This window comes from Heloderma suspectum, chromosome 3, assembly GCF_057233095.1.
Source record: "Heloderma suspectum isolate Gila_16-S chromosome 3, 16-S_ref, whole genome shotgun sequence".
NCBI classification, from domain to species: domain Eukaryota; kingdom Metazoa; phylum Chordata; class Lepidosauria; order Squamata; family Helodermatidae; genus Heloderma; species Heloderma suspectum.
This window is the reverse complement of record NC_139460.1, coordinates 291,140,721-291,160,523: the sequence shown is the minus strand read 5'-3', so window position 1 is coordinate 291,160,523 and position 19,803 is coordinate 291,140,721. Positions and strand designations below refer to the sequence as shown.

The 19,803-nt window shown below is 42.7% G+C and overlaps 1 protein-coding gene across 4 annotated transcripts in view; it reads right to left on the bottom strand.

Annotated features, from left to right (window-relative positions):
* Nucleotides 1–5,150: 5,150 nt before the first annotated feature.
* Nucleotides 5,151–19,803, bottom strand: part of LOC146351408 (mast cell carboxypeptidase A-like) — a 53,314-nt gene continuing 38,661 nt past the window's right edge. For 2 of the 4 annotated variants that reach the window (XM_084847245.1, XM_084847246.1), the window contains 9 exons: nucleotides 17,462–17,586; nucleotides 15,169–15,271; nucleotides 14,116–14,217; nucleotides 13,413–13,517; nucleotides 12,032–12,142; nucleotides 10,705–10,795; nucleotides 9,115–9,317; nucleotides 6,229–6,313; nucleotides 5,151–5,483 (listed from right to left, as the gene is read on the bottom strand). In XM_084847245.1, coding sequence (XP_084703371.1) covers nucleotides 5,296–5,483; nucleotides 6,229–6,313; nucleotides 9,115–9,317; nucleotides 10,705–10,795; nucleotides 12,032–12,142; nucleotides 13,413–13,517; nucleotides 14,116–14,217; nucleotides 15,169–15,271; nucleotides 17,462–17,586 — 1,113 coding nt within the window. In that variant the 3' untranslated portion in view covers nucleotides 5,151–5,295. The remainder of the gene's footprint in view (nucleotides 5,484–6,228; nucleotides 6,314–9,114; nucleotides 9,318–10,704; nucleotides 10,796–12,031; nucleotides 12,143–13,412; nucleotides 13,518–14,115; nucleotides 14,218–15,168; nucleotides 15,272–17,461; nucleotides 17,587–19,803) is intronic. The other 2 variants (XM_084847247.1, XM_084847248.1) reach the window with 2 other exon arrangements.

Below are 19,803 nucleotides of genomic sequence, written 5' to 3'. Positions count from 1 at the left end.
GTTAATTCTTGAACAGTAATTTCTACAGTAGGGGCTGCAGTGGCTTAGTGGTTAAGATACTGAACTGCAGACTGGAAGGTCCGCAGGTCAGCAGTTCGAGACCCGAGTGCTGCGTGATGGAGTGAGCTCCCGTCTTCAGTCCCAGCTTCTGCCAACCTAGCAGTTCAAAAGCAAGAAATTGCAAGTAGATAACTAGGTACCGCCTCGGCGGGAAAGGTAACAGCGTTCCGTGCACCTCGGTGTTCAGTCATGCTGGCCACATGACCACGGAAGCGTCTTCGGACAGTGCTGGCTCTTCGGCTTAGAAACGGGGATGAGCACCGCACCCTAGAGTCGGACACGACTGGTTAGGGACACCTTTACCTTTTACCTTTTTAATTTCTACAGTAAGCAGAACTGCCAAATTGAACCTGCTCTGTCAGCTACACTTTTTGGCACAAGGTTGGCATGTATCTGGGCAAACAAACCCTGGTCGAGGGAAGGGAAACAGAAAAAAAAACAGTTGGGGGGAGAGGAGAAAGAAGGTAGGGGTGTGTCTGTGTGTTTCAATCCAGCTAGGTGTGTGGATGTTTCTGTAGCAGGATGGGAGAGATATAATGAAGGAGCTTAGGAAAGGCTAATGGGTAATGTTGGGGCATTGAGGGAGTGTGCAAAGGGGCTGTTTAAATGAGAAGGGATCTGTCCATGAGGACTGAGAGGTTGAAGCTTCAATAGAGTGTCATATTTTGCAAACCTAAAATGTTTGTGTTTGAGTGAGTGAGTGAGTGAGTGAGTGAAAAAGATTAACACCCCTGCATTTTTTCTCAGACGTCCAATTGAAATACCGCTGCCTTACTCTCAGCTGCACTGTTTTTGGATCCCAGCTGAAAGCTGTATATCTTACAAGGTTGTACAATCTTAGAAGGGGCGTGGCTGTGACTGTCACAAAGGGAGCCTGTGCATCTGAATTTGCCACTACCCTACTGGGTGAGGGCAGTGCCATGTTAGAAGACAGAGTGGGGTGTGTCTGGCCTGTGCCCCTAAGCTAGTCTACTGCCCCCCAGCATCATCCCATTACCACTGTTGAAGTAAGATTCAAATGTCACTCCAGTTGGCTTCGTACATGGAATGGAGGAAGACTATTGTCTCCTTCACCACAGGCAGCAAAATGATACAGCAAATTCACCTTGATAACAGCAGAAGGAATCCAGCCTTCAGCAATATGCACTTCAGCGGTAATCCTTAGCTTGGGAGGTTACAAATGTGTCCTTATAATGTTGGAGGATATATAAATATGGTAAGATATAGACCCGGCCCTACCATTAGACAGAGTTAAGTGCCTGCCTTAGGCAGCACACAGACACACAGGAAGCTGCCTTATACTGAGTCAGGCCATTGGTTCATTTAGCCCAATATTGTTGAAACAGATTGGCAGCAGCTCTCCAGGGTTTGAGGCAGGACCCTTTCCTAGTTTTACCTGGACATGCTGGGGATTGCACTTGCAACCTTCTGCATGCAAAGCAAGTGCTGTGCCACTGAAATACAGAGGTGGCAGGGGGAAGCAGTGAGGTAGATGTTGGAAGACAAGAGTTGTACCTGCTATGTGGCATTCCCTGTGCCCTCTAAGCTAGCCTGCTGCCATCAGGTGCACTGTCCTGTTGGTGGTGTTCAAGTAAGTTACAGCCGTAAGTCCAGTCAGTTTTTGTATATGGAACATGGGCAGTGGTTGTGGTTGCTATCTTGTTCTTCACCTCTGGTAGCAAAATGTCTTGGGTTGGCCGTGGTAAGATATTTGCTTGCTCTACATTGTTATGAGATATAAAATAGATAAGGGGATGCCTTTTATTCAGCTAGTTTCACTAGGTATAAGAGTTTATAAACTTCCTAATTTCATGCAAAAAACTTCAGATGGACTGGAAAGGATGCTAATTCTCAGCAAGGTCATTTGCTGATTTCCAGTGTTTTCTGATGAAGCTAGTGAACTCTGCAACCTCACCTACCAACTTTGCATTCCTGATTTCTTAGAATCTACATGGAAATGCTTTATTTATTCAAGAAATGTATGTTGCCCTTCAGTAGAAATATTCTCAGAGTGGCTTACATCAATCATGTAAACAATGAACAATAGACATAACAATGCATTTAAAACACCAATAAGCTTAAAATAGAAGATAGAACTATCAACTCTCACTATTAAAAGTTTAAAAGACCTGGGAGAATGAAGAGGTCTTTGCCTGTGTTTGAAAGACATTAACATAGGCACCAGGTGAGTCTCCCTGGGAAGAGAGTTCCAAAGATGTGGTGCCACAACTGAAAAGGCCCTCTGCCTGGTCACAACCCTCTTCACTTCACTTTAGGGAAACATCCTTTTAAAGCAGTTATCACATTGTACCACATCTTGTCCACAAGATGTCACTGCTGATTTAGTTCTAGGTTTTTGTGCAATGTGGAATGCTTTCCATAGAAGAGTAACAATCTACCCTGTAAGTTTAAGGCAGTTCAGTGAGAAATGATTTTTTTTCAGTCTTCAGAGTGTAAGCACTGTCATAAATTATTGTACAATTTTGCTTTCTGATTGTGCTGATCCCTGAAGGCCAAACTACATGCTATAGCAAACAAACTGCAGATTACACAGATCTATGGTGTGACCACATGTGGAATACTGTGTACAGTTTTGGATGTTGCACCTCAAAAGGATAGTGTGGAACTAGAAAAGGTGCAGAACTGGGCAGCCATAATGATTGAGGGCTGGGGTAACTCCCCTATGAGGAAAGGTTACAACATTTGGGGCTATTTCAGGCCTAGTGTCAGCAGCTGGCATTCTAGGGCAGTAACCGGGGCTCCACCAGGGCCCACTAGCAGTGATGCCTGCTCTGGGCCACCCACGCCACATGGCTGGGTCTGTGAGCCACCACTTAAATTTCCCAGAATGCCCTGGAATGTGTCAGGGTTGGAACTGAGCCCATAGAGCCCCAAAGCAGCTCTGATTCTGAGAAAGAGCTACAACTCATGGGGGAGGAGCCCGCTCATCTCTCAGAGGCGCAGCTGCAGGGAGAGGCCCCCCCTGCTTGCATTCCTGAGAGAGATAGTGACCCTGGCAGCGAAAGAGTGGGAGATTAGTTGTTGCTAGATGCAAGGCGCCGGCGCAGAGAGAGGTGCGAGTTAGAGGGCGCCGAGGTAGAGGGCACTGCTTCAGCCCAAGGAAAGGTTTGTTAGATAAAAAGTTCTTGCTTCTGGTTGAAAGAAAGGATGCCAGGCAGGCAGCAGTGGATCCAACACTATTTTATTGATCGTTTTGCAAAACGGGTGCAGAGCAGTCTGGACCCCGAAGCACGTGTGCAAAAACCTTTTATACCTTATTACTTCTATTGTTCTCGCCAGTAACCAATGAAACAGTCAGCACATCAGCTTACCAAGCCAATAGCCAATAAACAGCCAGTACACCAGCTTACCAAGCTGTTAGTCATGAGCGCGTCAGTATGGTTCCCTTCTTGCTCCGCCTACATTTTTCCCGCCACTCGGGCTTCTACGTAACTGAGGTGCCAACCGGTTATGGAGTCTCTTTGTCTAACAGGTATATATTGCTTTTGGAGGTTCTTAGTACAAATTGTAGCCTCCTCCCCCTTTCCCTTCTCTCTCTCTGTGTGAGTGTGTTTGTGTGTGTATGCTTCAAGCCTTAGGAAGACTCCTTCCCACAGTCTTGAAAACTATTTTTAGGCCTGGAACTTGGCTTCACCAAGAATGCAGCTGATTTCCCCACCAAAGCATTACTTGGTGAAGGCTGGAGCATCCCGAATTGGTCTAATTGTTAACAAATTCATTTGCTCAGCGAATTCCCCCCAAAACAGCTTGTGCATTTGAATCTTTGTAAACCTCAGTAAATGTGCCATTGTGGTGTTATCATTTCCAACAGTGTCTGAGTGTGGCTCTCTTTGGGTGGGAATCACCTTCTTAGTCACAGACGCTGCATTTGCCGGTGTCTAAAGATTCCTCATAAGTGGGTGCGTAGTTCTTGTTAGAATGGGTATGAGTTTATACACGGGTTTAACTAGAGCACATCATGGAAGGTGAGTTACCCTTTCCTCCCATGCTGCAGTCTCAGTGGAAATTATGCCCCCCAAAGCTGTTATCTGCATTTTGAATGAAGCTCCCATTGGGATCAGTGGAAGCTTTGCTTTTGATAGAAATAGCAGTTTGGGGTGGTGTTTTTGTTAGGGCTATAGCATGCAAGCATAGAGTTACACCCCTCCCCCCCATGCACCATGGTCCTGTCCCCCTCCCCCACAGCTGCTATTTCAAGTTATAAAAACATTTATGCATGTTAAAGCGATACATCACATATATTTTGGCCCTTAGTTGATTCTCATTTAGTTCCTCTATGTGCATGTTATGTAGAGCAACAGCTAAACCACATTCTGGCATTTAGGCAACTTTTGTTTATCTCTATGTAGAAAACTGCTGTCTCTCATCTGACTTCCATTAAAGAACCACAACAAAGAAACTTGTGATACCTTAGAGACTAAGAACTGTATTGTCATAAGCTTCTGTAGACTATAGCCTGCCACAGTGATGTAGGCTATAGTCCATGAAAGTTTATGCCAGAATAAACATATTAGGCTTTAAGGTGCCACAAGATTCTTTGTTGTTTTTCCTGTAATAGACTAGCATGGCTACCCCTCTAGAAATTAACCTCCATTTTGAGCTAGGCAGGAGGTATAGCTGGGTTATATTTCCTTTAATTGTTGTATTATTGTGAACTGCTGTGGAATCCATATTTTATGGAGGGCAGCATATAAATATTTTACATTAAACAAACATTTGTGTTTGTAACATAATACTTAAATCTTTCTGGTGCATCTGCAGAAATAGTTGAAGCTCCACATTTCCACTATCCCCCAAACTGGATGACATGTTCTTTCTTTCTCTAATGGCCCAATTGCTCTCTAGCAATTAGAAGATGTTGGTAAGAATAGAAGGTTAATTGCGGGATTAACTACTGGATTTCTAAAAGTCTGCTTCTGCTATCCTTGAAACTGGAAGAGGTTTAAGGGCACAATTCTATGCATGTTTTGACAGAAAAACGTCCTACAAATCCCAGCATTACCCAGTCATGCTGGGTGGGGAATGCTGGGAGTTGTAGGACTTTTTTCTGTCTAAACATGCCTAGAATTGTACCCTAAGTAACTTGCGGTCACCAGATCTGACACCACAGATTCTTAAATGGTTTCATATTAACACCCTGAGTCCTTTCTCTGTAAACATGGTGATTTATTACTTTCCATATCTCTGCAATACATCAGAAAGTGCTAGTCCAAATTATAATGTTTGGTTGAGAATATAATTGGCAATGAGATTGACTGCCAGCATAGTCTCCTGGCAAGTTGACTTAATCTCGGATTCAGGAAGGAGAAAGCCATATCTGCCCTTATCACGAAGCTCAAAGGTGAAGGAGTATGTAATACCCTGATTGTAAGCCCAGTCATCGGAACAACCAGAGGAAGGATCTGTAAAACATGGCAACAAAATTACAGAAAAACTGTTGATACAAGCTGTTGATGAAGGCTTATTGGTGAATATGGGATTCAAATCTTCTGTCAATTTGTAATGAATGTGAACAAGGAAGCAGAAGTTATGCCTGATTAAGACAGAGTAGAAAGGTGTGAGATCTTGTGTATATAGCATGTGGGTCACTGCCCAAGTATACAGAAAACATGGGAGGAATCATTAGAGAAAAAATGGTGAGTTATAATAAAAATGAAGATAAAATGTTTGTGTTTGTCTGAAAAGGTTGCTAGGCCTCCCTCCTGGGCAGTCCTAGATGAGGCTATAGCGGCAACTTAACTGTTTGTAAGAAGCAACATTTTTGCACAATGGGCAGTCCTAGATGAGGCTATAGCGGCAACTTAACTGTTTGTATGAAGCAACATTTTTGCACAATGGGATCGTGACACATTAGGCAGAAACAAGACTGACCCAACGTAGGTCAAATGGTGGCCTTTCTACATCGAGGTTATTACAAAATAGAGCCAACAGACTTTGGTCTGGTGGGGCTTCCCCGACTTTAACAGCTCCATGACAGGAAGAAACCCTGCAGGTGACTTTTTCCCCAGCACTACATCTGCATGCCACAGTTTTTCATTTACACGTGTAGTTAGGTAGCCCTGACACTACTGAACATATTTATTCTGAATTGATTGTATTTATAAAGGGATGCAAGGACATCTTTATCAACACATTTAAAATACTTACAGATTGTAGCTGCTGATGTCCCATACTTATACCTTTTACCATACAGGCTGCCTATTGCTTCAGTAGCTCTCTTTGCAAGTTCATTCTGATTTCAAACAAACAAAATCCCTTGGTGTTTTTCTTTTTAAGAGATCAACATGAAAGTGAGCATAACATATAAAATTATAAAAAGCTTTCTGCATTTCTCTTTATTTGGCTTTTTGCATTTCTCTTTATTTCTTATGTTTGCCTGCCTCATGCTCAGGCCTTCCTTCACCTTGCTAGGTGGGGCTGCCATTTTTCCAAATGTGGTTTCAAAAAAATGAATAGAAAAGCAGTGGTTTTCTCACAACCAACACAAACATCTATAACTTGCCAGAATCATGTGACTGTGCATATTTTAGTGTCTCTGAACTTTTAGCATCAGAAACATATAACATGATTCAGATCAGTTCTTTTGATGTTCAGAAGTTCTTACCCAGTTATAACAAACATCTTCCCTTGGGTTGCAATCCTAAAACCAATTACTAGGGAGCAAATCCCGTTGAACACACTGAATACACATAGGCTTGCACTGTTAAATAAATAATACATTCCTTAAGGCTGCAATCCTATACTCACTTCCCTGGGAGTAAGCCCCATTGAACTCAATGGCACTTATTTTTGAGTGTATGTATAGGATTGTACTGTAAGTTATCCTGTTATCCCCTGTAAACATCCTGCTGACATTTACTGTAGCTTTTTTCTTTTCTTTTCAGGATTACTTAAGCATAAAGGTGATAATGATCTTGAAAAATGCACAAGGAGGAATCCTGGCTGAGCTGGTCAGGTGGGTGCTGTTTGGAGCACTATCAGTTTGGGGTATCAGAGACCAAGGGCCTGTATCAAAATATTTATGCCATAAGGAACAAATCTAGACATCTTATAAAAGTTGTCGCATCTCCAAAATTTCAGTATAGTGGAAATCGTTGTGGATTCAGTCATATTTGGGATTGACCTCATGTGAAGCAGTCAGATGGGATATCTGAAGATTCAGGAAGGTAATCTTTACCAAGTAGTACCAGTTTCATCCATGTTTGTACCTTATGATGTAATTAATTGTCCCCATGACCCTTTTCATAAGGGTCAGAAAGTGGGTAACTCTACCCCCATGCTTCCAAAGTCAGATTGGACAGTCAGGAATTATGTACACTATTCCACAACAGATACTGCTTGTTTCATCGTGATGTAATTATTGAGCCCGGAACAGGGTTTTGGGAATCTGCCACTCCCTAAATGTCCCAGCAGTTGTTCATAAGACTGGAAGCTTTGGAGATGCTATAACTTTTGTAAGGTGCCCAGCTAGCCAAACAGTTTGAACATTATGTTGTAAGTATTTTGATAGAGGCTCTTGGACTATGAGGTGGCACAGATTTAAAAATGCTCCTATTATAAAATGAAACCGAAGAAAATGAATGGAAACGTCATAAACTAAAGTGCATTGTTTTGGGATGTTGATGTTGATAATGATGATGATGATTTTGGTGGAGCAAATCCAGGTATGGTGGAGTTCCAGGTATGGTGGTCCACCCACCGGCCCCCTCCTGGCTATGGTCTTACTCATGCTGATGCCTTCAGAACAGGGGTACACACCTCAGGCCTGGGAGCCAAATCTGGCCCATTTGGGGTCCTAATCCAGCCATCTGTGGTCCCCCAATTGGCCATGTTCCCTTCCCCTGACCCCACTCCATTTCCCCCAACCACTGATCGATTGATTTCCAGGGCTTTGTATGGGTTGAAGCACCTCTCCTAAAGATTAGTTTCCAGTACACTGTGCACATATGGCCTCTCAAAATTCTCCAGCCTATTTGTGGGCAGAGAAATTGGGCAGTGCGGGGGGTCAGTCTCACCAGATTTCTCCTCGGGGAGGAGAAATTCTCCAACAGTTTCTCTCATACAGGGTTCACTATTGGCAGGAGTTGAATCACAGGTTCTTTCTTTTTTCCGAAGGGTTTTTGGTTTATTGCACTACTCCTGCAAGTGGTAACAGCATCAACTATGTTGAGGCTTCCACTTTTCTGAGGCAGAATTTTGCATTTCTCTTGGTTTTGGAGCTTACCTAATCGCTGTGAGGTGGCCAAGGGTGCCGTGTGTATTTTCCCTCTCTATTACACCTCTTTCCATTGCTCTGCAGCCTCCCAGGCCACCTGCCATTCCTGAACTGGAAAAGCCCCATAGGAGGAATTGCCTCACGATGTCTTCCTCATGATGGCTTTAACCGAAGTGCGGGAAGCCGAGGAGACTACAGGCTGCCACAGAGATGACGGTACAATGAATCTCTGCACACCCCCTGGCCACGCTATAAGTAAATTAAGCTCCATGGTCACCTCACAAGTAAGGTAAGCACAAGTACCTCAAACCCAACCCATGAGAATTTCTCCAAAATTTCTTCCTCTTTGAATTTCTTTTTGAAAGCAATTTCTTTTCTATCAAATTGAATAAGAATGGTCAAAAAAATGTGGGAGAATTTTCCATCACAGTGCTACTTTCTGGCACTAAGAGCTTTATGCTAGATTCTGGCCCTTTTGCCTTTGTCCCTAACCTCTTTGGCTCTATACCCACCTACCACTGGAATGCAGCCCCTCCAAAATGCCGTTTTGGAGCTTCCCCCAAATGGAATTCGGCACTCAGGCTGAAAGGGATTCCACAAAGGGGGTTAGCAGTTGGGTATAAGGGGCCATCTCAGGATTCCTGAAATGAGATGTATTGCCTGAGCACCGTGTAGGTAGAACGGGCCATGCCTAAACTGTCATTCTATTTTGTGGGGTGTCATCTATGTACATACCATTTTGGATTTATATGATTTTTAAAAACAACAGAGCTGATATATAGATATTAGAAAAGAAGACATTTTCATTTTCACAATACCAGTTCATCGTGGTTAGGTGTCTTCTCATAAGTATAGCCATATGGGAACAACAGCATCTGAGAGTAGGAATGCATTGTCAGATAGGCCTTGATTGAAGAAATGTGGCTGCGGATGAATGCTGTAACTGCTTTAGTTTCTTGTTCAGACTCAGGTGAAGATCCACAATATACTTCCTCACACGGGTTTTTGGAAGCATCAAATGCTGTCAGTGAAACAAATACTTGCATTCAGTTAACTATATATTTCATTTGATCTGCACTAGCAAAGTGAACAGTGATGTAGATTTTCCAGAAGAAGTTGAATCAGAAAATGCTTCATTGCTCTAAAGTGATAGAGATCTAAGTTAGCATGGTTTTTGTTATGTATATTTAGTAAAAAAAAACAAAACAGGGATGACATTTTACTTTTATGTGCTGTACCAATGTCTGAAAAGGTTTTTTTCCCCAATAGCCCCAAGTAGGTGAACTGAAATATTTGGTTGGTTGGTGTGTGTGTGTGTGTGTGTGTGTGTAAAAATCAGTAAAGTGTACTTACAGTGCAATATTATACCTGTCTAGTTAGGAATTGTTTTTATTGGAATACTTGCAAATATTTTAAGACATTACAACTTAATAGCTTATTACATCATTGAGCTTTTTTTAAATGGATGCATTGTGCATATAAATGTTCATGCTTCTTAGAAATAATCACCTGCAAAACACTTAATTACAACTTTGAGTTTAGATCTGAGTAGTATTTATATCCATTCCGGATGCCCAATTTAACTTAAGAGTGTGCTCATTCAGTATGTTAGTAATTAGTTTTATGAACCAATGCATTTCTAAATATGGAACATTAACCTAGCTTCTCCATTATATAGTGACTTTCTTGTCACATTTCAAGCATCCTCTAGGTGCACAAGCCAAAACTTCCCCCTGATGACTGCTGTCTACCAGGAGAAGATAGGAAATCTCTCCCAGGTCACACCTTTTACCTCCACCTTCCTGGGTTAACTACCAATGGCCCCAATGGTGCAGCTAGGGCTGGAACATGGGCCCAAGTCCAGGGACCCAAAATGACTACCCATAAAGCAGTAGGTGATGAGGGCATCAGGGCAGCAGAAGGAAACTCTACTTTATTCCTGGAGTCATAATGGTGCTATGACTTAAGTAAGTTTAAAATGCAAAACTGCACATGCTCAGAGTATTTTTTTAAGGGATGGCAAACACTTTTGTTGTTGATATTGTTCTAACATACCAAGAATGTAGAGTGGTGGTTGGAGGGAGTGCTTCACAACTGAAATAATACAACATGGCCATCTAAAGCCCCCCCCCCCCCATAAGAACATTAAGTCCAAGGTCTAAAATTACCTAGCTGCGTCACTGTCTTCTAACCCTAATGTTTATCTTGAGCATTGTCAGAAAGCTTGCACATGTACACACACAGACATGTGTGGATGTGTCAGTACAGTGATGCGCACGACGATTACAAAGCCAGCTAGTAGATTTGTGGTTGCAGATATGTAACTCACTTCACTTCAGGAAAGCCCTATGAAAGCCAGTGGGATTTCTCTGCAGTAAGTAGACTGTGGCTTTGGAAAGTTTACTTACTGCCCCATGCAACATCAAAGTTCCTGTTGAGGTCGACACCAACACAGGCACTTTTGGATGTATTGGAACGATTCTTTCTCCAGAAGCGATCCTGCTTGACAAAATAATTGAGGGATGTCAAACTGACGTATGGATAAGTCTTTCTTCTTTTTCTTGTTTATACTAATTGTGAATGGAATAAATTGATTTTGATACAAGGCCCACATGGTTAAAACTGAGACCTTCATCTTTAAAACTGGTAAGACAATGTCATTAACATGAAAGTGGTGAGTGAACTTGTCTTTGACAGCCTAATTTTTTCACTGTAAATCCTGTCTACATAGCATAGATAGAGAGAATGTGGATAAAAACCATGTGCAAAACAAAAGCACCCTTCACTGGCATTCTCCCTGTAATGCATTTTTCAAAAGCATTAATCTAGCAAACAACACCTTGTACAGTCACTTCTTGCCTCATTATCACACTAGATCTGATACTTATCCATTGTTTATTTACATTTTTGTAAATAAAGTTAGGCTTCCCAAGGCCAGGATTGTTAAATCCCCCAAAAGATGAAGGGCTATCTCCTTACACCAAAGACTCAAGCCTACAGTGTCTGCATGAACTTAATATGTTGCCAATCTGATATCGCTTAATTCAATTTTCCCAAGTAACCTACATTACACTACCTTTTTTATGGTTAATGAAATTATGCAAGTGAAGTACTTTGAGCACTCAGAAATATGATACAAATACTATTATTATTCTCCATACTCAGTACCAATTACCGTATTTCTCAGAGACGAAGTTCCTACAAAACAAATATAAGAATATACAGACACATTTCTGCTGTAGTGTACTATACACTCAAAGCATTTCAGTATGAATGCAGTACAATAAACATCCTTCATATCGGAGGCTGTGTGAGGCAACAGTATAAAGATAATACAGAACATAACCCACCCATGACCCCAGTGGAGAATAGGGTTGCCAACTCTTACTGAAGTTATTCCTGAAGATTTCCTCTTCCTTCCTTTCTCTCTGTCTGTCTGTCTGTCTCCCCCCCCTCCATTTAACACAATACCAAATGTTTAAAATATCCAAGATTGATGTCAGTAATCTCTTGGAGATTAATGCTGATTCCTGGAGACTTCAGGCCAGTCCTGGATGGGTGGCAGCCCTAGTGCAGAACTGCACAAATTTATACCTAACATTCGTGTTTTTTTATCTATCAAAAAAGAATTAATATTAAACACTTCAGTTCCCTACACATCTATAGATCACTGGGTGACACATCTATAGATCACTGGGTGACCTTAATTTTGCTGCTAAAAGTTATGCACGGTACCTGAGTCCAACTCCAGATATAGCCGTCTATGTTGAATACGGGAAGGATGTAGAAGTTCATATTGTCCAGTATATTTGTCATATTCTCATCCTTTCCATAGGTTGTGGTGGCCTGATGATACAGTGGTGGATTTGGAAGTTAGTTTTACTTAAGAATTAAACTAATTTACAGTGCAATCCTATATAAGAAGTATATAGAGTAAGTATACTTCTCAGAAGTAAGTCCCTCTTTGCTCAATGATGCTTACTCCCAGGAATCAGCACAGAATAGCCCTCCCAGTTCACCATTCTTCATCATAACAGATCCTCTGTAGGATGTATTCTACATCCGAATCTTTATGGATCACTTTTCTAAAACAGATCTATAGGCAAAGTATCAACTTCACACTGATATCTCACTTGGTATCATGGGTTCCAAGCCCTCCCACAGAGCAGTAAAGCAACAGAGACTCACTTAGCAATCCACAAGCTCTTTATTCAGTTACTAAGACCTCTTCACTCTGGGCCTAATTAATCAATTAAAGCTTTTGTTAAGAGAACTACTGAAACAGGACAGTTACCTTTCAACTACTGAACAGATCTTTCACCATGCTTTTACAGATTTGTCACCATTTCTGACCTCCTCCCTTTAGGGAGGGCCCTCTCGATGCAACTTCTGATGTGCTGCCACTCTGGTGGAACACCTCCCACCTTCTCTCATCTCCACCCACTTAATTTGCTAGTGAGCTCTGGCACCTGTCAATGCCGGTCCTTCCTCCCCTTCCAACAGAGACCAGTTTACCATGGGGAGCAGGGAAGAAGGTCTCTGAGCCTAGTTCTCCTGGTTAGTAAGCCTATGGGAAGGTTCTTCACTGAGTCCTAGAGAATCTTGGAGAATTTCCTCCCCTGCTCCCTGTCCAGGCTAGGCTTCTTCTAGCTCCACCTCCAACTCTGAATCCAAGTCAGAAAACAAATCAGGGAGCCTGGGCCTGATCCTGATACTTGGCTAAACAGGATTGAGGTGATTCACAGTTGGTTAAATGGCAGAAAAGCGACTGTGGTATTTCCCCCCAAATTTATTTATTTATTTATTACATTTATATCCCACCTTTTTCCCATCATGGAACTCAAGGTGGCTACATGTGGTTCCCAGGTGGTCTCCCCTCCAAGCACTGATCAGACCTAGACCTGCTTAGCTTCAGCAAGTTGGCGGCCTGATGTGCTTTCAGACCATGACCTGGGATGCAATGGGTCTTCCACTGTGACATTATAAGCAAATTCATAAGATTGGGATTGACCCCTGTTGCTAGGTGTCACGCAGGAAAGGAAACTTTCTAAAATTCAGCCTCTAACTAATGGTAGAAAAAGTAATACTAAGTAGTACTAAAAAGAAGTTAACTAACCTCTTTCAGAAACCACTGGCAAAAGGCAGGTGAAATCCATTCTCGTGCATGAATTCCACAATCCATGAAGATGGCCTTTTCCATACTGCTTTGATTGCCAACCTGCTTTTGAAACATTTCCCAAAGTGAGGAACAATTTTTAAGGCGGTATGGCTATATCTATATCGTGTGTGTGTGTGTAGTTATAGTTATAGTTAGTTATAGTTATAGTTATAGTTATATAACTACTCCTTGCAGATGGGCCAACTCCATTCCGAGATTTTCACAGAAATAAAATGTCACATTTAAACAGCAGAAGTTGACACTGTGCAAACTCTAAACACTTACTATGGAGCAAGCCCAACAGAGTCTGTTAAATGTATTGATTTGATTTGAACCCTGCCTTTTTACCCAAGGTGACTTACAATTGTAGGAACTAAAAACTTAAAAATAAAATAAAAACTTCATTAAAATAATAATTAAACAAATACATTAAAAACAATTAAAACACAACAATAAGAATAAAAACAGCACCCAGCCTAGCAGACAAGTTTACATACCAAAGGCCTGCTTGAATAAAAAGTCTTTGCCTGCTGGCAGAAGGCCAGCAAAGAGAAAGAGAGAGAGAGCCAGGCTAGCCTCCCTTGGCAGGGAATTCCACCGGTAATGTACTTAGGAGTAAACATGAATAAGAATGGATATCGTCCTGAAATGAACTTTGTACCTTAAGGATGTACATGGGTCGATTTTCAAAGGTGTTTCCAATCTGGATGCGAGAAACCAGTGTTGGATTCTTTTTCACAATTCTGGCAGTCCATGCCGAAATCTGAATTAAACAATAAACTACAATTGCTGTCCTAGCAGAGGATAAAATGGCTGACAGATGATTTTCTGATTGCAACTGAAGTTTAGTTTAAAATCGTGATGGGAATAGCAAGTGGTCCCATTACTTCTAGCTGGCTAGGAATGATGGGAGTTATAGTCCAACACATTTGGAGGGCATCAGGTTGGGGAAAGCTGTTCTAGCACACCCTAAAAGACTGTACCTTCTGCAGCTTCCAGTCATTCATTTACGGTTGCTAAATTACCAGAAAAATTGCTTGGCCCGCTCTGGCGCCTTTATCAGCAGGCTGATCTGCAGAAATCAGCAGCTGGCACTTTTTACAGCATGGCAATAAGAATTGTCACCTGCTAATGTCTTCAGATCAAGCTGCTGTTAAAGGCAGAAGAGCAGAAGCCTGTAAAAACACTGGCAACCTTACCTCCCTTTGAAGAACAAGAGCCCATACACACACAAACTACATGTGTGTATGCTGTGTTCATGTGACTGGGAAAGCTGCCAAGAGAAGGGTCTGTTTGGTATGGCATTGGCATAGCCTGTAAGTCGGGCATGCAGAAGCTCAGAACCAGCGGCTAAATCCAGCCCACCTGGGGTCCCAGTCAGGCTCTCTAGGGTTCCCCCGATTTCCATGGCCTCTTTTCCCAGACCCATCCCCTTTCCCCCGGCCACCAATCTTCTGGTGGCTGATTCACTCTGCCTAATGGCAAATCAACCCTGTGCTACATACACCCTTCATACTTGACAGTGTTCAGATGTAACTTTCATGGAGGTACGCATACCCACATACAACACAAAATGAGTGAGAACTGGCCTAGTATTCCCTCTGTATTCCCTAGTATTCCCTAGTATACTAGTATTCCTAGTATTCCCTCTGTATCCAACCATAGATAGAGCTAGAGAGCACTTCCTTTTCAGCCCATTGAATGTATGCTGTACCTTGTGCCATTCATTATATTTTGTATAACTGTATCTGCCAGCAGCATTCCTCTCGTTGTCAAGTTGTTTTTCAATGTCTTCTTGAAGGTTTTGAAATAAAATTCTAGGTGATCCAAAACAACAACAAAAACATATTTGCTATAAGGAAATTCTCAGGTATGCACAGTGTACTTACAGATTTGAGTTTATTTTGTAGCACTTATCTTGCATTTATTAATGTATGAGGCTTGCAGAACATGAACCTCTTTTAATCTAAAAATCATTGGTTTCAATGGGATTTTAGCTGCAACTGACTTGAGCTGCATCAAGGCCACTGAGGACAGAAGACACATGGTTTATCTGAGATGAGCCATAAGGTCTTTCTAATTCCAGAACACAAACCAAATAAGAACATATGCAAGGGTCTTGGACTGTGATTCGGTAGCTAATGAAGTAAGAAGAGAAAATGTGCTGCATCATGTATAACTCAAAATGCACTATCCTGTGAAATGCATACTCAGAGGACATATTAAGACAACTACAGACTTATGTAACTTTTATGCCACTTTAACTGTCATGGCTGCTGCCAGAGAATACTAGGAATTGTAGTTTGGTGAAGGAGTAAGGATTTTCTTCCCCCTTCCTCCAACAACAGTCTCTGCAGTATCCAGGATCCCCTGAGAAGAGAGAATGAAAAGCAGTTGAAGTGTGCAGTGTGGATACGCCCTTAAAGTGTAATCTCCTGCCGCTCACTATCTACGGATGGCTAATAAATACCATTGACCATTGACTTCAGTGGGACTATTGCATGAATATCATAGGTGAAGGATAATCTTTTATTTATTTAATTTTATGTATTAAATGTCTCATAAAATACATTTCTCTAGGAACTGTTTAGTATAATTTAAAAGTAATAAAAACATAATAAAATCACAATAAAAACAGTAACACAGCATAAAATCAGTAGACATGTTGACACAGCATAAAATATAATACAGATGCAAAAAATAAGATCACCACCAGATACAAGAATTAAAACCACACGGCAGGGATTAAAATAGCGGATCTTAAACATTAGAAAGAGTGAAATACTTTAAAAGCTTGGGAGAACAGAAAAATCTCTACACCTCAAGTTTATTGTGCATTCACAATAATGAATAATAATAATAATAATAATGGTCCATTACATGACATCATTGTTGTCCAGTCATTATTCCACTATTTTCCCCCACCTATCTGGTGCTTTCCTCAAATGGAAAAAATGGGGTATTTTTCCAGATATGCGCAAATGGAGTGCCATGTCCTTCCCGTGTATTTCTCCCCTAGCGTGAATGAAGCACTGAGTGTGGTTGTTGCAGGCATGGTCATGATGTCGAAGGTGGTGACGAAGGTCTGATGGGCATTCAGCCTTCCTGTGCCTCAGCCATTTTGGCTCCTCGCCATTTTCAGCCTGCCTGTTCAAAACAGAGCGGCAGAGCGTGGTGGTGGGGCGGGGGGACAGCAGAGCAGAGGAGCAGCAGGGGGGCTGAGCAGCAGGGACCGGCCAAAAGCATGGAAGTGGGAGGCGGGGCCCAGGGAGGTTGCGGGGGGGCTGTCCGTGTGTCAGTCCCCATCCACCAGTAATGTGCAAGGGGAGGGAAAGGGGCAGGAGCCCAGGAGCAAGTATTGCTGAACCTGGAGCGTGTGTAATGCCTCTTCATGGAAACATAACGCTATGGGAACAGCCATCTACAGAGAAGGAAGCAAATGTAAAGGGAATCAGTTGTGATTCTGCATTTAAAATGGAAGTGGAAAGCCCCATTTTAAATGCAGGATTTTAGGTTGGTGTAGAAATCCTAGTGTGGGTCAGACAAGATTGCAATGTAGGCACCAGGTGAGCTTCCCTTGAAGATAATTCTAGAGCTGGGGGGCCACTGCCAAAAAAGCCCTCTCTGTTGTCGCCACCCTCTGACATCTTTTGTGTGGCAGCTCTGTAGGGTTCAGTGCTGACCACATTTGGCTCATGTAGCCATGCTGTGCCATACCTGGAAACGGATAATTGTACAAGCCAGGTGACTTGGTCTTTCACCAATGCTGCTCTAACTAGGAGAACAGTTTTAGCAGAACAGTTTCTAACTAGGAGTTTCAGCAGTTTCAACTATGAGTGTAGGTTCCTGCAATAAGGGATGGATCAGTTGCAACATGCTGGTAAAGAGACAGTTACAGAAATGTTGCAAAGGTCTTTACCTTTTATTTAAAAAGTCCCACTTGCAGTCTTGACACAATTTTCAAAGTGGCTAGCAACAGCCTGGAGAAATAGATAAGTATAACCTACTCATAATGCATGTCGTTCTGCTCCATGAGAGTCTCGACATGTTTGGTCTGATCAGCGCTGACATGGAAATCCACTTCCATCTGGCTGACTATATGCAATGCCGTGTCTGGATACCAAAAGTCGAGCTGTGCAGGAAGAAATGCAAAGCACTCATTACTGAAGTCAACATCAATGTGGAAATAGTGTCAAAAAGAAATGCTTTTGCTGGGCATCTTTTTGATACATATCTCTGTTCTGCTCTGTTTCTGAGAATAAAACTAACTCAGATTTGTGTGCATACTCTGAAGACTTAATTATCCATTCTTCTGGGATTTGGTTCTCTACTGTATCACCACTGGTGTAAGCTCAGACTGAATTTTTGAGAATACCTCCTTCCCCATGAGCAGATGGGAAAAGCAAAGCTTCTGTCTCATATGAAGGGATTAATAATGCAAATTCATTGGCCCAGTTCAGACCTGATGCTAAACCATAGTTTAGCAATATGTAAGGATGGACAGATGGTCTATTTCCAGGCCATGTCAGTTTCATATTTGTCATCCTGGTTCCTCATGACTCAGTGATTTTTTTTTAAAAGCACATGAACACCAAAATTTGCATTATTTTTTAACATACTTTCCCACAGAAAACATGCATTTGGTACACATTTTAACCTAAATACGTATTTTATCTCAGCAAAGGAGATCGTTACCTTGTCATGGTGCTGGAGCTTGAGCACCTCAATGACGCCATGAGCTAAACCGTGAAAGGGCACCCAAGATGGGAAGGTCATGGCAGAGAGGTCAGACTAAATACAATTCCTGGGGAAGGTAACGGCAACCCACCTAGGGATGGCGGAGAATTTCTCCCCGAAACTTCGGGGGGCCGAGCGCCAACGTGTTTGGCCCCCCGAACAAGTTTCAGGGAGAAATCCGCCGAACCCCCCCGCCCCCCGCACCCCCCCCGGGACGGGACTTACCTTCGCCGAATGTCCCTCCTGGCGGCGGGTCCGGCCGGCGGTTCGGCGGGTGTTCGAGTGGGGCGGGAGCGGCAGCCGGTCTTTTGACCGGCTGCCGCCACCGCCATTGCAATAAAAGCAAAAAAAAAAGAAACGCCCCCTGATATTTATTTATTTATTATTTATTTATTACATTTATATCCCGCCTTTTTTCCTCCAAGGAACTCAAGGCGGTGTACATCCTCCTCCTCCTCTCCATTTTATCCTCACAACAACAACCCTGTGGGGTGGGTTGGGCTGAGAGTCTGTGACTGGCCCAAAGTCACCCAGTGAGCTTCCATGGCTGAGTGGGGACTAGAACCCGGATGTCCCGACTCCCAGTCCAGCACTCTAGCCACTACACCACACTGGCTCTCCCACTACACCACACTGGCTATTTGCGTTGCCCTTATTTTCGCCGTAGTCTACGTAAACATTTACGTAGACTACAGCGACTAAATAAGGAACGCGAATGGCGGCTCCCTATGAGGGCCGCCATTAGCGTACGTGCTTTTTTTTTTTTTAAGTTACCCGTGATAGGCTACGTGACAATTAACATAGCCTATCACGGCTGACTTTGCAGATCTAGCCATGATAGGCTACGTTAATCGTCACGTAGCCTATCAGGGGGTGTTTTTTTTTTTTTAAAACTTTCGAGTTCGCGGCCGGGCGAGGCGGGAAGCCTCCCCCCCCGGCCTGAACTTCGCGGGGGGAGCAGCGAAGCGCCTCCCCCCCACCGCGAACATCCTTCGAGGACAGGTAAGGGACTTTCGTCCACCCCTAAACCCACCCCAGTATTCTTGCCATGAAAACTAAATGGATCAGTACAACCAGAGATATGTCGGTATACTATCAGAAGATGGGACTCCCAGGTCAGAAGATGGTCAAAATGCTACTGGGGAGGAACAGAGGATAAGTTCAACTAGCCCCAGATGTGATGACGCAGCTAGCTCAAAGCTGAAAGGACGGCTAGCTGCCGACGGTGCTGGTGGTGAACGACAAATCCGATGTTCTAAAGATCAACACACCATAGGAATCTGGAATGTAAGATCTATGAGCCAGGGCAAATTGGATGTGGTTATTGGAGAGATGTCAAGATTAAATATAGACATTTGGGGTGTCAGTGAACTGAAATGGACTGGAATGGGCGACTTCACATCAAATGACCACCAGATCTACTACTGTGGACGAGAGGACCACAGAAGAAATGGAGTAGCCTTCATAATTAATAATAAAGAGGCTAAAGCAGTGCTTGGATACAATCCAAAAAATGATAGAATGATCTCAATTCAAATTCAGGGTAAGCCATTTAACATCACAGTGATCCAAATATATGCCCCAACCACAGATGTTGAAGAAGCAGAAGTAG